The 14,682-nt window shown below is 44.6% G+C and overlaps 1 protein-coding gene across 3 annotated transcripts in view; it reads left to right on the forward strand.

The window, feature by feature from the left end:
- pah (phenylalanine hydroxylase) overlaps window positions 1-14,682 on the forward strand; it is an 81,454-nt gene that overhangs the window by 20,780 nt on the left and 45,992 nt on the right. Inside the window, exon 1 of one of the 3 annotated variants that reach the window (XM_078567648.1) lies at window positions 7,419-7,559. The exons of the other annotated variants lie outside the window; for them this stretch is intronic. Within the exon in view, the coding sequence (XP_078423774.1) occupies window positions 7,506-7,559 (54 nt within the window). The 5' untranslated portion in view covers window positions 7,419-7,505. Of the gene's footprint in view, window positions 1-7,418; window positions 7,560-14,682 lie in introns of those variants that run through there. 3 annotated transcript variants of the gene reach the window in all.

A 14,682-nucleotide genomic window follows, 5' to 3' on the forward strand; every position in this document is an offset into this window, starting at 1 on the left:
GGCCAGATTGTTAACAGGGTAGCACAGTCCAGTTCAATCCAATTTTCATAAGGGCTTTGAGTTAATCATTGGCTGAGATTTTCTCCTACATTTTCAGATCTGGCCTTTGATAATTCTTTAGGTAGGAAAACAAGGCAAATGATATGAATTTGCATTCCTGACAAAAGGACATTGACCTGAAATGTTAACCCTGTTTCGCTTTACACAGTTGCAGCCTGTTTTGCTGAATATTTCCAGCATTTTCTGTTTCCTGAACAGCTTGTATTTATAAAGTACCCTTAACATAGTATAAAATATCCCTAGACACTTCACAGGAGTATTATCAGACACTGAGCTGCACACGGAGGTATTAAGGCAGGTGACCACAAGCTTGGTCAAAGAACTGGGTTTTCAGGGGTTTCTTAAAGGAGCAAAGAGAGGTCGAGAGGCAAAGAGGTTTAGGGATGGAATTTCAGAGCTCAGGACCCAGGCAGCTGAAGACACAGTCACCAGTGGTGGAGTGATTAAAATCGGGGATGTGCAAGAGTTGGAAGAATTGGAAAAGCACGGAGACCTTGAAGGGTTGATTTAGTCTGCAGGTACAGCAAGTGATCAAGAAGGCAAATGGAATGTTGTTGTTTATTGTAAGGGGAATGGAATATAAAAACAGAGATGTTTTGCTACAACAAAAACAAAAATTGCTGGAAAAACTCAGCAGGTCTGACAGCATCTGTGGAGAGAAAGGCAGAGTTAACCTTTCGAGTCTGTATGACTCTTATGTTTTGCTACAGTTGGACAGGGTGTTGGTGAGACTATATCTCGAATATTGTGTACAGTTTCACACCTGGGGCAGAATCTTCGGCTTGGCGGGTAGGGGCGGGTCCCGCTCACCAAGGTATAAAATGACACGGGCTGATGTCGGGCGTACATCCCAACGTCATTGCGCGTCATTTAGATTTTTAGCTCAGCGGGTGCGCAGCCGAGTAGGCTTCCTACCCACCGGACTGTCAAAGGCCTATTAAGGCCTGTTAAAAAGCAATTAAGGAAATCAGCTGAGCTGCCCGTCCAACCTTAAGGTTGTTGGGCAGGCGAAGAGCCCAGACAGCCTTCGCATTTTTCATGGAACCTCATCCACGGGCGGGATGAGGTCTCATGAAGGCTTTAAAATTTTCAGAAAATTTTTTATTAAAGTTGATGCACTTGTCCCAGCTCATGTGACAGTTTCACATGAGGGGATATGTCATAAAAAATTTTTCAACACTTTATTGAACTGGTAAAACTTAAAACTAATCTCCCTGAGGCAGCTCGGTGCCTCAGGGAGATTTCTGCGCGCTTCCTTGCGCCTGCGCGACAGGGCGCACTCCTGACTCAGGCAACCCCTCCCCCCCCGCCCACACAGGGAGCGCATAGCGCTTCCGGGCACACATCATGCTGGGCAGGCCTTAATTGGCCCGCTTCAGTAAAATGGCAGTGCCCAGCCAATCGAGGGCGCCGGTTGGCTGCACGTCCAATCGCGCCCACCCCCGCCACAGCTCCCCCAACGAGGAGAAAATTCTCTCCCTAGAGTACTGGGCATAATTTTGGTCTCTTATTTAAGAAAGAATTATACAGGGCCTTGGTGAGACCACACCTGGAATATTGTGTGCTGATTTGGTGTCCTTATCTGAGGAAGGATGTACTTGTTATAGAGGGAGTGCAGTGAAGGTTTACCCGACTGATTCCTGGGATGGCGGGACTGACATATGAGGAGAGATTGAGTCGATTTGGATTATATTCGCTGGAGTTCAGAAGAATAAGGGGGGGGATCTCATAGAAATCTATAAAATTCTAACAGGACTAGACAGGGTAGATGCAGGAAGGATGTTCCCGATGGTGGAGGAGTCCAGAACCAGGGGTCACAGTCTGAGGATATGGGGTAGACCATTTAGGACTGAGATGAGGAGAAATTCCTTCACCCAGAGAGTGGTGAGCCTGTGGAATTCGCTACCACAGAAAGTAGCTGAGGCCAAAACATTGTATGTTTTCAAAAAGAGTTAGATATAGCTCTTGGGGCGAAAGGGATCAAAGGATATGGGGAGAAAGCGGGAGCAGGTTATTGAGTTGGATGATCAGCCATGATCATAATGAATGGCGGAGCAGGCTCGAAGGGCCGAATGGCCTACTCCTGCTCCTAGTTTCTACGTTTCTATCTTTCTATGGGTATAATTGCATTAGTAGCAGTTCAGAGAAGGTTCACTCGACTGATTCCTGGAATGAGGGGGTTATCCTATGAGGAAATGTTGAACAATTATACATTGGAGTTGAGAAGAATGAGAGGTGATCTTCTTGTAAGATACAAGATCCTAAGGGGACTTGACAGGGTGGATGCTGAAAGGATGTTACTCCTTGTGGGAGAGACTAGAACTAGGGGACACTGTTTAAAAATAAGGGTCTCCCTTTTAAGACAGAGATGAGGAGAATTTTTTTCTCTCTGATGGTTATGAGTTTGTGGAACTCTGTTCTCCAGAGTGTGGTGGGGGCAAGGTCATTGAATATTTTAAAGCTGAGTTAGATAGATTCTTGATTGACAAGGGAGTCAAAGGCCATAGGGGTAGGAAGGAAAGTGGAGATGAGGCCACAATTAGATCAGCCAAGATTCTATTGAATGGCAGAGCAGGCTCAAGGGGCCAAATGGCTTAGTCCTGCTCCTAATTCATCATCTGTATGATCGATGGTTGTGGGCTTGGAGGACGTTACAGAAATAGAGAGGGAAAGCTTCCGATGGTTCCCATCAGGAATTCTTCAGCTTTGCTCACCAGGATTTTCCGCCTATAATTCATAAAATCTACTCCAATATTTGCTGTTTTCAACTCACCATGTGTAAGATTGATTGAGAATAGTTGTCTCAGCGGGATCCTGCTGTGTACAGATTGGCTGCTGATTTTGCCTAGATATAAACTGACAAAAATGGAGGTAAAGTGCTTCAGTACATCATGAAAACAGAACACTGCCCTTTTAAAAAAAAGCATAGCGTTCAATGCAGTGAATACACAGCCTGCTAGTCAAGCTAATTAACCCATCGCTTTAGAAAGATGGCCCTAGAAATAGAGGCCAGCAGCTTTTGATGACTTGAGTTTGAGAAAAATGTTGCACAAATGCAGGTTACATAGAATTACATAGAACGTATAGCACAGGAACAGACCATAAGATCATAAGAAATAGGTGCAGGAGTAGACCATTCGACCCTTTGAGCCTGCTCCACCATTCAATAAGATCATGGCTGATCTGTTTGTGGCCTTAACTCCACTTCCCTGCCTGTCCCTCATAACCCATAACAAACAAAAATATGTCTAACTCAGCGTCGAATATATTCAATGACCCAGCCTCCGCTGCTCTCTGGGGAAGAGAATTCCAAAGATCCCTGACCCTCTGAGAGAAGAAATTCCTCCTCATCTCCACCTTAAATGGGAGACCCCTTATTTTTAAACTGCACCCCCGAGTTCCATATTCCCCCACAAGGGGCAATATCCTCTTAGCATCCACCCCGTCAAGTCTCCTCAGGATCTTAAATGTTTCACTAAGATCACCTCCTATTCTTCTAAACTCCAATGAGAACCTTTCCTCATAAGACAACCACTTGAGCCCAGCAGGTCAATGTTAATGTTTATGCTCCACACAAGTCTCCTCCCACCCCTCTTCATCTCACCTTATCAGCATATCCTTCTATTCATTTCTCCATCATGTGTTTATCTAGCTTCTCCTTAAATACCTCTATGCTATTCCTCTCAACTACTCCCTATAGAAACATAGAAAATAGGAGCAGGAGTAGGCCATTCGGCCCTTCGAGCCTGCTCCGCTATTCAATATGATCATGGCTGATCCTCTATCTCAACGTCATATTCCTGTAGTCTCCCCATACCCATTGATGCCTTTAGAGTCCAGAAATCTATCTATTTGCTTCTTAAATATATTCAGTGACTTGCCCTCCAAAGCCTTCTGTGGTAGAGAATTCCATAGGTTCACCACTCTCTGGGTGAAGAAATTTCTCCTCATCTCAGTCCTAAATGGTCTACCCCATATCCTCAGACTGTGACCCCTTGTTCTAGATCCCCCAGCCAGAGGAATTATCATCCCTGCATCCAGTTTATCCAGCCCTGTCAGAATTTTATATGTTTCAATGAGATCTCCTGTCATTTTTCTAAACTCCAGTGAATTCAGGCCTAATCGGCCCAATATTTCCTCAAACGACAATCCTGCCATCACAGAAAACAGTCTGGTGAACCTTTGCTGTATTCCCTGTTTGCCAAGTATATCCTTTCTGAGGTAAAGAGACCAAAACTGAACACAATACTCCAGGTGTGGTCTCACCAAGGCCCTGAACAGCTGCAGTAAGACATCCTTGCTCCTGTACTCAAGTCCTCTCGCAATGAAGGCCAACATACCATTTGCCTTCTCAACTGCTTGCTGCACCTGCGTGCTTGCTTTCAGTGATTGGTGTACAAGGACACCCAGGTCCCTTTGTACATCACCATTTCCCAATCTATCACCATTTAAATAATACTCTGCTATTCTGTTTTTCTACAGAAGTGGATATCCACGTTATACTGCATCTGTCATGTATTTGCCCACTCACTCAACCTGTCTAAATTACCTTGAACCCTCCTCATCGCTCACATTGCCACCAAGTTTCATGTTGGCAGCAAACTTGGAAATATTGCATTTGGCTCCCTCATCCAAATCATTGATATATATTGTGAATAGCTGGGGCCCCAGCACTGATCCCTGTGGTACCCCACTCGTCACTGCCTGCCACTCTGAAAAAGACCCACTTATTCCTACTCTCTGTCTCCTGTCTGCTAACCAATTCTCAATCCGTGCCACTATATTACCCCAATGCCATGTGCTTTAATTTTATACATTAACCTCTAATGTGGATCTTTATCAAAAGATTTCTGAAAATCCAAATACACCACATCCACTGGTTCTCCCTTATCTATTCTGCTAGTTACGCCCTCAAAAAACTCCAGTAGGTTTGTCAAACATGATTTCCCTTTCATAAATCATCATTGACATTATCTAATCCTGTTTGACATTTTCTAAGTGTCCTGTGTATCCTTTATAATAGACTGTAGATTTTCCCTACTACTGATGTTAGGCTAACCGGTCTGTAATTCGCTGTTTTCTCCCTCCCTTCTTTTTTAAATAGTGGTGTTACATTTGTCACCCTCAAATCTGCCAGGACTGTTTCAGAATCTACAGAGTTTTGAAAGATGACAACCAATGCATCCACTATTTCCAAGGCCGCCTCCTTTAGTACCCCGGGATGTAGATTATCAGGCCCTGGGGATTTATCAGCTTTCAGTCCCATTAATTTCTCCAGCACTAATGTTTTAGTCATACTAATTTCCTTCAATTCTTCCTTCTCGCTAGGCCCTTTGTTCCCTAGCATTTCTGGGAAGTTATTTGTATCTTCCTCCGTGAAGACAGAACTAAAGTAGTTGTTTAATTGCTCTGCCATTTCCTTGTTCTCTATTATAAATTCTCCCATTTCAGACTGTAAGGACCTACATTTGTCTCCACTAATCTTTTTCTTTTTACATGCTTATAGAAACTTTTACAGTCCGCATTTATGTTCCTTGCAAATTTTCTCTCATACTCTATTTTTTCCCCTCTTAATCAATCCCTTAGTCCTCCTTTGCTGGATTCCAAATCCCAATCCTCAGACTTACTACTTTTTCTAGCAACTTTATATGCCTGCTGGTTGTGAGTTCCACAATCTCATCACTCTCTGGTAAAGATGTTTCTCCTGAATTCCATATTGGAATTATTAATGACTATTTTATATTTATGGCCATTATTTTGTTCTCCCACATTATTTTGTTGTTCCCCGCTAGTGGAAATATTTTCTCCCTATCAAACTCTTTTGTAATTTTAAAACCTTCTATGAGGTCACCCCTCAACCATCTCTCTTCTAGAGAGAGGAAACTCAGCCTGTTCAGTCCTTCCTTTCAGAATTCTTACAGGACTCGACAGGGTAGATGCAGGAAGGATGTTGCCCCTGGCTGGGGGTGGGGGTGGGGGGGGTCTAGAACCAGGGGACACAGTCTCAGAATAAGGGGCAGGCCATTTAGGACTGAGATGAGGAGGAATTTCTTTACTCAGAGAGTAATAAATCTTTGGAATTCTCTACCTGGAGGCTCAATCATTGAGTATGTTCAAGACAGAAATCGATAGATTTCTGGATACTAATGACATTGGGAGTATGGGGATAGGGCAGGAAAATGGCATTAAGGTAGATGATCAATTATGATCTAGTCAAATGTAGGCTTGAGGGGCTGAATGGCCTACATCTGATCCTATGTCCCTATGTTTCTATGTTCCTTTATACTTATCTGGTACAATTTCTGAACTCAGCTGAACAAATCACTGAATCCCCCACTATCAACATCCTGGGGGTTACCATTGACTAGAGACTGAACTGGACCTGCCATACAAATATTGTGGCTCCAAGGGCCAGTCAGAGACTAGGAATCCTGCGACGAGTAACTCAATTCCTGGCAGCAGTGTGTACCATCTACAAGGTGCGCTGCAGGAACTCACCAAGCCTCCTTGGACAGCACCTACCAAACCCATGACCACTACCACCTAGAAGGACAAGGGCAGCAGATACATGGGAACACCACCACCTGGAAGTTCCTCTCCAAGCCTCTCACCATCCTGACTTGGAAATATATCGCCGTTCCTTCACTGCCGCTGGGTCAAAATCCTGGAACTCCCTCCCTAACAGCACTGTGGGTGTACCTACACCACATGGACTGCAGGGGTTCAAGAAGGCAGCTCACCACCCACCTTCTCAAGGGCAATTAGGGATGGGCAATAAATGCTGGCCCAGCCAGCGAAAGCCCACATCCAGCAAATGAATTTAAAAAAAAACTCTGCTGTTGCAACCTTGGGGCTGCTTATTCAAAATACACATTGCAGCATCAAAGTTCTGAGAAGGGAAACCGCTTGAGTAAATATACCTTTTAGTTCCTCCCTGTGTCACGTAGACATCATCTGGCTGGACAAGTTCTTTCATTTTGTGCCAAATGTCACAAAAAGGACAGTTGGAAAATAATATTTTGAGAAGAAAGATTTTCATGCAACCTATAGGATTTCTTGTCTAGTTTCCACCTTTCCTGTCCCATTTCACTTTTCGTCACTTTATAGTTCAGGGAATGATGCAATTATTTGTACAGTGAGTTTGAACAGCTTGTTTGGCTCAGAAACATATTTTTATAGCATGCACTGATCTCCACCTGCTTATCCTCCCACTTAACCTCCCACTCCCGCTCATCCTCCCACATCTCCTTTTGATCCTCGACAGTGCTTTATAAACAGACACCACGCGATACAAGTCGCAAGTGGCACTGGCAGTCAGGCCGATCGCTGGTGTCGACGTGTTGAATTCCAACCTTTTCCAAAGCAATTTCATCAACTTGGGTGCCTGACTTTCTGTGGTGATCCACAGCTGGGGGCTCCTGACCAAACAACGGAGGGTTTGTCAAATGAGTCCTCGGTTAATACGGTCAGGTTTTAAAACTGTGATCTTAAAGAGAAAGGTTAGTTGTATCAATGATAGCATCTGTTAAAGGCACAGCATTTCAGGAAAGCGACCTGGTGTTCAACTGGTTCAAGAAAGCCAAAGCAACAAGTTTTGTATTGGACCCAAAGGTGTTGGGTTATTGCCTTAGGTGTTAGCACAAAGCAGACAAGAACAAGTCAGCAGCTTATGAGTAATTTCTATAGCATCTTTCACAACCTCAGGATATCCCAAAGAGTTCACAGGCAACAAAGGATTTTTGAAGTGTATTCACTGTTCCAGGCCACACCTGGAGTATTGTGTACAGCTTTAGTCTCCTTATCTAAGGAAGGATATACTTGCCCTAGGAGGAGTTCACCAGAAGTTCACTAGCCTGGTTACTGGGATGAGGGGATTGTCCTATCAGGAGGGATTGAGTAGACTAGGCATACATTCCATATGCCGGAATTTTTCCCTCATTAGGTGAGCTCGGCGGCAGCGGGCTGGGGGTGGCCGGGAAGCTAACCGCCACCCGCGATCGGCTCTGCTCTGCGATTTCACGCGAGTGGGCCAATTAAGGCCCGCCCTGTATGGATGACGAGCGGCAGCGCTGAGTGCTGCCTCTGCAGGCGGGAGGGAGGAGGGAGAGCGGGCCTGGTGCGCAGTTCACGCATGTGCACGGAGGAGCGTTTAAATCTCCCTGCGGCTCGGAGCTGCCTTAAGGAGATTGAAGCGCTTTGTAAAAAAACTAATAAAGACAATAAAAATGTAATAAAACACGTCCCCTCATGTGACTGTGTCACATGAGATGGGATATGTTTTTAATTTCAAAATAAAGTTTTTACTTAATGTGCTTAAGCTTTAGGAAACTTCATCCCGCTCGTGGATGAGGTTTCCTAAAAAATGTAAAGGCCGCTTGGCCTTTTCGCCTGCTCGACAGCCATTGGGTTGGACGGGTAATGTAAAATTCCAGTTAATTACCTTGTTAATGTCCTTAATGGGCCTTTCAATTATTGGTGAGCGCGTAGCTGACTCTGGCACGCGCCCGTCAAATGAAATGTTGTGTGAGTGCGCGATGACGTCGGGACGCACGCCTGATGTCATCGCACTTCATATTACGTTCGGACATGTCGGGCACGCACCCATGCGCCGAATGTAAAATTCTGACCCATGGGGTTTAGAAAAATGAGAGGTGATCTTATCAAAACGCATACATTTTTTTTAGGGGGTTGACAGGGTAGAATGCTGGGAGGATGTTTCCCCTGGTTGGGGAATCTAGAGCATGGAGCCATAGTCTCTGGATAATGAGTCAACCATTTTGGCCTGAGAAATTCCTTCACTCAAAGGGTTGTGAATCTTTGGAATTGTCCACCTCAGAGAGCTGTGGATACTCAGGCTCTCAGTATACACAAGACGGAGGCCAATAGATTTTTGGGTACAGTTCTAAGGAAATTAAGGAATGTGGGAATAGTGCAGAAAGGTGGAGTTGAGATATTAGATTTGCTATGATCTTATTGAATGACAGAGTAGGCTCAAAGGGAAAATGACATTCTCCAGCTCCTATCTCTTATGTTCTAGTGTAGGAAAAGTGGCAGCCAATTTGTGTACAGCAAGATCCCAAAACAGCAATGTGATGATGACCAGATAATCTGGGCTTTTAGTGATGTTGGTTAAGGGTGAATGTTGGCCAGTGAGCCAGGGAGAACCCTTTGAAATAGTGGCCCTGGGATCTTCCGCCTCAGGGATCAGACAGGGCCTCATCCGAAAGATGGCACCTCTGACAGTGCAGCATCCACCTGGCACTAGACTGGTTTTGTCAGCATGGGTTATGTGCGCAAGCCTCTGGGATGGGGTTTAAACACACAGCCTCCTGACTCCAAGGTGACAGCACCACCCACTTACTCATGGCTGAGACCAATCTACTTGTTTTCTGTAGTACAAATTACAATGAACTGTGTTGTCTCAATACTGAATGGGACACAGACATAAACAATAAGGTCAGCCAGCCAACCAATGTGTTTAGCAATGGAAAACTTCACTTGTTAGCACAGAGAAGCAGAGCAGGGTTCTACAATTTCACATAAGCTGAGAAGCAAAATGTCATGTTTGTTGTGTTAACTTACCATGATCGAGTATCACAATGCATGCTCACGTCAATGACCTTCCTCTATTGATTCGAGAATATTCAAGAGCAATAAACTAAATACTTCTCCACCCTCTGTAACCATTAGCTGATCCAAAACTAGCCTTGTGCCCCCACCATCCCCTAAACTACACTGGTCCCTGGTCAGGCATCACCTCAATTTTAAAATTCTCATCCTTGCTTTCAAATCCCTTCACAACCTCACCCCCCACAGTACCTGTGCAATCTTCTCCAGCCTTACAACCCTCAGTGCCCAGTGGTTAAATACATTGAAGACAGTGATTGTCAGGTTTATGGTACTAAGGGACTCAAGGGATATGGGGGGTAGGTGCGGGAAAGTAGTGTTGAGGTGGAAAATCAACCATGAACTTATTGAATGGCAGAGCAGGCTAGAAGGACTGAATAGCCTATTCCATCTCTGATTTCTCATTTTCTTTTGTTCTATATAAATGCCAGTTGCTTCTGATTAACGCTTTTGGCTAGATTTGCTCCATTTAGAGACCCCAACACAGAGCCTGTTGTACAGAATAGGACGAGGTTGTGGCATAGTGGTATTGTCACTGGGCTAGTATTCCAGAAACCCAGGGTAATGTTCTCGGGACCTAGGTTCAAGTCCCACCACAGCAGGTGGTGAAGTTTAAATAGAATTCAATAAAAACCTGGAATTAAAAGTCTAATGATAACCATTGCCAATTATTGTAGAAAGCCATCTGGTTCACTAATGCCCTTAAGGGAAGGAAATCTGCTGTCCTTACCCTGGTCTGGCCTATATGTGACTCCAGACCCACAGCAATAAAGTTGACTCTTAAATGCCCCCTGAACAAGGGCAGTTAGGGATGGGTAATAAATACTGGCCTAGCCAGTGACACCCACATCCCATAATCAAATAAAAAACACAGAATGTTTACCCAACTCATTTTTGTTAACATTCAACTGTTAGTTAACCTCCTTCCTTTTATCTTTTGCAGGGACTCACTTCAAGTAAGTACAAGCTGCTTGATGGTATACAGTATAGACCTTATTGACACCCAGTATTGGTGATCAATCTAATCTGTCTAGAGAGAGGCTTTCAATTTTTAGTTCTATCTTTTGAGCCCCTCAGAAGAACCATGCTCTTTTATACACCTTACATTGCCTACATCAAAGGCACATGTCACAAATAAGACTTAATGCGCATTTGTTCCTGAATCATTTGAAATCTGTCTACTTACATAAACAGTTGTAGTTGGTTACTTCAAAAATACCTTTCTCAAACAAGGCTTCCTGACAACTATTCTCAAATCCTTTATGGCTTTATCATCCATTACCTTTTCATACAATAGTTTATGGTTCTCTCTACCTGTAGTTATTACAATAGATGTTGTTCCAGTCACTTATTTTCTTGCACAAACATTTTTCATAGATATTACTCACACAGCCAGGGCAGGAAACATGCTGTTTCTTTTGAAAGTATTGTGGTTCCAAGACATGAGGAAGTTCGATGATTAGCCTGTAATCCTTCCAGATGTCCAACATACAACTCTCCAACACAAAAGCAAAACACAGGTGCTGGAAATCTGAAATAGAAACAGAAAATGCTGGAAATACTCAACAGGTCAGGCAGTGTCTGGTGGAGAGAGAAACAGAGTTAACGTTTCAGGTTGTGACCTTTCATCAGCATCCAGTTTCCTTACAATCCCTAGAAAAGCATTTGAGCTTGAGAAGGGAATAGATGGCTCCAATGGCAGATTTAGATGAGGAAAGATGGGAGAAGGCTCAAGTGGAGGATAAACGCCAACAGGGACTTGTTGGTTTCTGTGCCAGATACCCACGTAATCCTATCAGCACTGAAGCAGTACACACGGCCTCATCATTGTGGGAGGGGGTGAGAGGCTTGTCCTGAAACCATCTGCCCCCTAGTGACACCTATATTTCTCCTCTCCACAAGAGCTGCAGGAAGGATGTAAATGTGTTGGAAGCAGTTCAGAAAAGGCTTACTAGACTAATACCAGGAATGGATGAGTTGTCTTATGAGGAAAGGTTGGACAGGGTAGGCTTATATCCACTGGAGTTTAGAAGAGTGAGAGGTGACTTAATTGCAACATAAAAGATCCTGAGGGGTCATGACGGGGTGGATGTGGAGAGGATGTTTCCTCTTGTGGAAGAATCTAAAACTAGGGATCACTGTTTAAAAATAAAGGTTTGCCCATTTTAAACAGAGATGAGGCAAAATGTTTTCACTCAGGGGCATCATGAGTCTTTGGAACTCTCTTCCTGAAAAGGCGGTGAAATATTTTTAAGGCAGGGTGGATAGAATCTTGGTAAGCAAGGGGGGGATAGGTTATCGGGGGTAGGCGGGATGCAGATTTTAGGTTACTATCAGATCAGCCATGATCTTATTAAATGGTGGAGCAGGTTCGAGGGGCAGAATGGCCTACTCTTGCTCCTTGTTTGTATGTTCGTATGAACCCCTTATTATTTAATTACTTTTTAAAAAAGCTATTTTCCAGGTGCAGAGCCCAATTCTTCAATAACTTTATAATCAACTTGTACTTTTTAAATAACCCAAAGTTTAGACACGACTCAAAGTGTGTCTGGATGGAGGGAGCAGTGAGTGCTCCAATGAGATCTTGTCTAATTTAATCTTGAATGCTTACTGGTTCTATCCTAACCTTCAACCCTGGAAGTGAATCACACAGCCTAGCAACTCTCTGTGAAGACATTTCTCCCGCTCTCTGTTCTAAATCTCTGGCATTCACTCTTCTGTCTCTGACCCCTTGTTGTTGACTCTTCAATCACTGGAAACAGCTTGCTTCATGTCCTATCATAATTTTTAAAGAAGTTTTTTTTATCACATCCCCTATTGTTTTAACAAAGAAAAGGCCCCAACTTTTCAATCTTTCTTGATGATTGCAGACTAGTGAATCTGCACTGTACCCTTTGCAAAGCCTCAATATCCTTTTCTATTGTATGGATTCCAATGCTGCATATGGCCCTCTAACAGAAGTCTTATTAAGATAGTGGCAGGATGTAAATATACCCCACTGGCTTGTACCAATATTCTCGCTGGGTACCTGATTGAAGTGGGTTATTGGGTACCCTCCTGTAGCTGAGTTCCCCTTCTGATTCCCATCTCTGTTATATGTCCTGTTTTCGTATGAGAAGCCCACAGCCGCCTCAGGGCCCCGAGCTGTATAACAGTGATGTATATAGTACATTAAACGTTCAGACACGAAGCTGACCAAACAGAATTTCTACCCTTGTGTGCTCTTGAGTTCAAATGCTACCACAGGGAAAGTTGTAACTCTGAATTCAATAAAAGGGATGGCAGCGAACCAAAGTGATCATAACAGCTGTTGTTTCCAATTCATTCATGGTGTGTGGATGTCGCTGGCAAGGGCAGCATTTATTGGCATTTATACCATCCCTAATTGCCCTTGAGAAGGTGGTGATGAGCTGCCTTCTTGAACTGCTGCAGTCCATGTGGCCTGGGTACACCCGCAGTGCTATTCCTGTTTTCCTTTCGGGCCGCTTGATGCAACAGGATGCATTACTGCCCCTCAGCACGCCCCCGCCCCCCCGTCATCCCCCCCAACAGGGCAGTTAAAAGGAAGCATCTTGGTGTGGGATTGGAGTCACAAATTGACATAGACTGAGTAAGGACAGCAGGTTTCCTTCATACTTCATACTTCCAGATTCTTTCCTTCCCACAAATGGAATTCAAATTCCCAAATTGTCATGTTGGGATTTGAACTCTTGTTCTCTAGATTATTAATCCAACAAAATAGCCACAATGGTATTGCACCCAGTGCTTGACGTAATAGAGGTTGACACTTTCCAAAAGACATTTGAAATGGTGTCATATAAAAGGTATAAAGGTAAGGTATAAAACATAAGAGCTCAAGGTATTAGGGGTAATATACTGGCATGGATAAAGGGTTGGCTAACAAACAGGAAAGAGAGCGAGTTGGGATAAATGGGTCATTTTCAGTTTGGCAAACTGTAACTCGTGGAGTGCCACAAGGATCAGTGCTGAGGCCTCAGCTATTTACAATCTATACTAATGACTTGCATGAAGGGACCAAGTGAATTTCTGCCAAACTTGCTGACAATACAAAAATCGGTAGGAAAGCAATTTGCGAGGAGGATACAAATGATGGAATCATCTGCTTCCGTTTCTGGCAGGCGTCATTGCAGGGAGGAGCGGAAAATATCGGGAAATCGCAAAAATCGGTTTCACGTTGTCATGAAACCAGTTTGCAATTACCTGGCAAACTACACTTGGCTCAGGGCTTTGAGGTCTGTTTGCCTACCTTGCTTCGGGCAGTACTCACAGTCATCAGCGCCAGGCTTCACAGACAGCACCACATCACTTTTAGGGAGGCTCACGGGCAGGTCTCTACCTTCCAGACCAGCTGTAATGCCGCGGTGGGTTTTCAATGGCTGCAGGGTTCGGGCTGTGCTGGGGAAGGGGGGTATACCAGCGTGTGTGTGGGGCACATGTTGACCTGTGCAAGTGGCCTCAAGATGGTGAGGGCTGAGCAGGCATTCTCCAGGGGAGATGGAGCCAGATGGAGATGTGAGGATGAGTGTGAGAGAGTGAGTGGTGATGTCCCTTGAGCTGCCAGTGAGTGAGATGCCAGTGAATGTGTGATGGGCTTGTGAGTGTGTGAGTTTAGAGTGATGAGACGGTTGCCTTACCCTGGCAGCATGGATGAGATCATTCATCCTCTTTCTGCACTGGATGGCCAACCTCTTCTGTGCAGCGTTGGCACTGATCACCACTGCCACCGCCTCCCAAGCCGGAATGATAAAATTGCTGGTCCTCCTGGGCCAGGGCGGGGGTAGAGGACATTACGAAGGGCCTCCGAAAGACATTCCAGTGACGGATCACTGAACTCTTCTTGGCTTCACTGGAGCAGTCCTGGGCTGCCGGCATTGAGAACTGTGTGGGTGGCTGCAGTTTAGATATGATACCCGGAGAGAGGAAGCGGTGAGATAACGGTGTGACGGGCGATTCAGAGGCCGCCCGCCAGCGAGA

This window comes from Cetorhinus maximus, chromosome 22 (assembly GCF_964194155.1).
Source record: "Cetorhinus maximus chromosome 22, sCetMax3.hap1.1, whole genome shotgun sequence".
Lineage (NCBI taxonomy): Eukaryota > Metazoa > Chordata > Chondrichthyes > Lamniformes > Cetorhinidae > Cetorhinus > Cetorhinus maximus.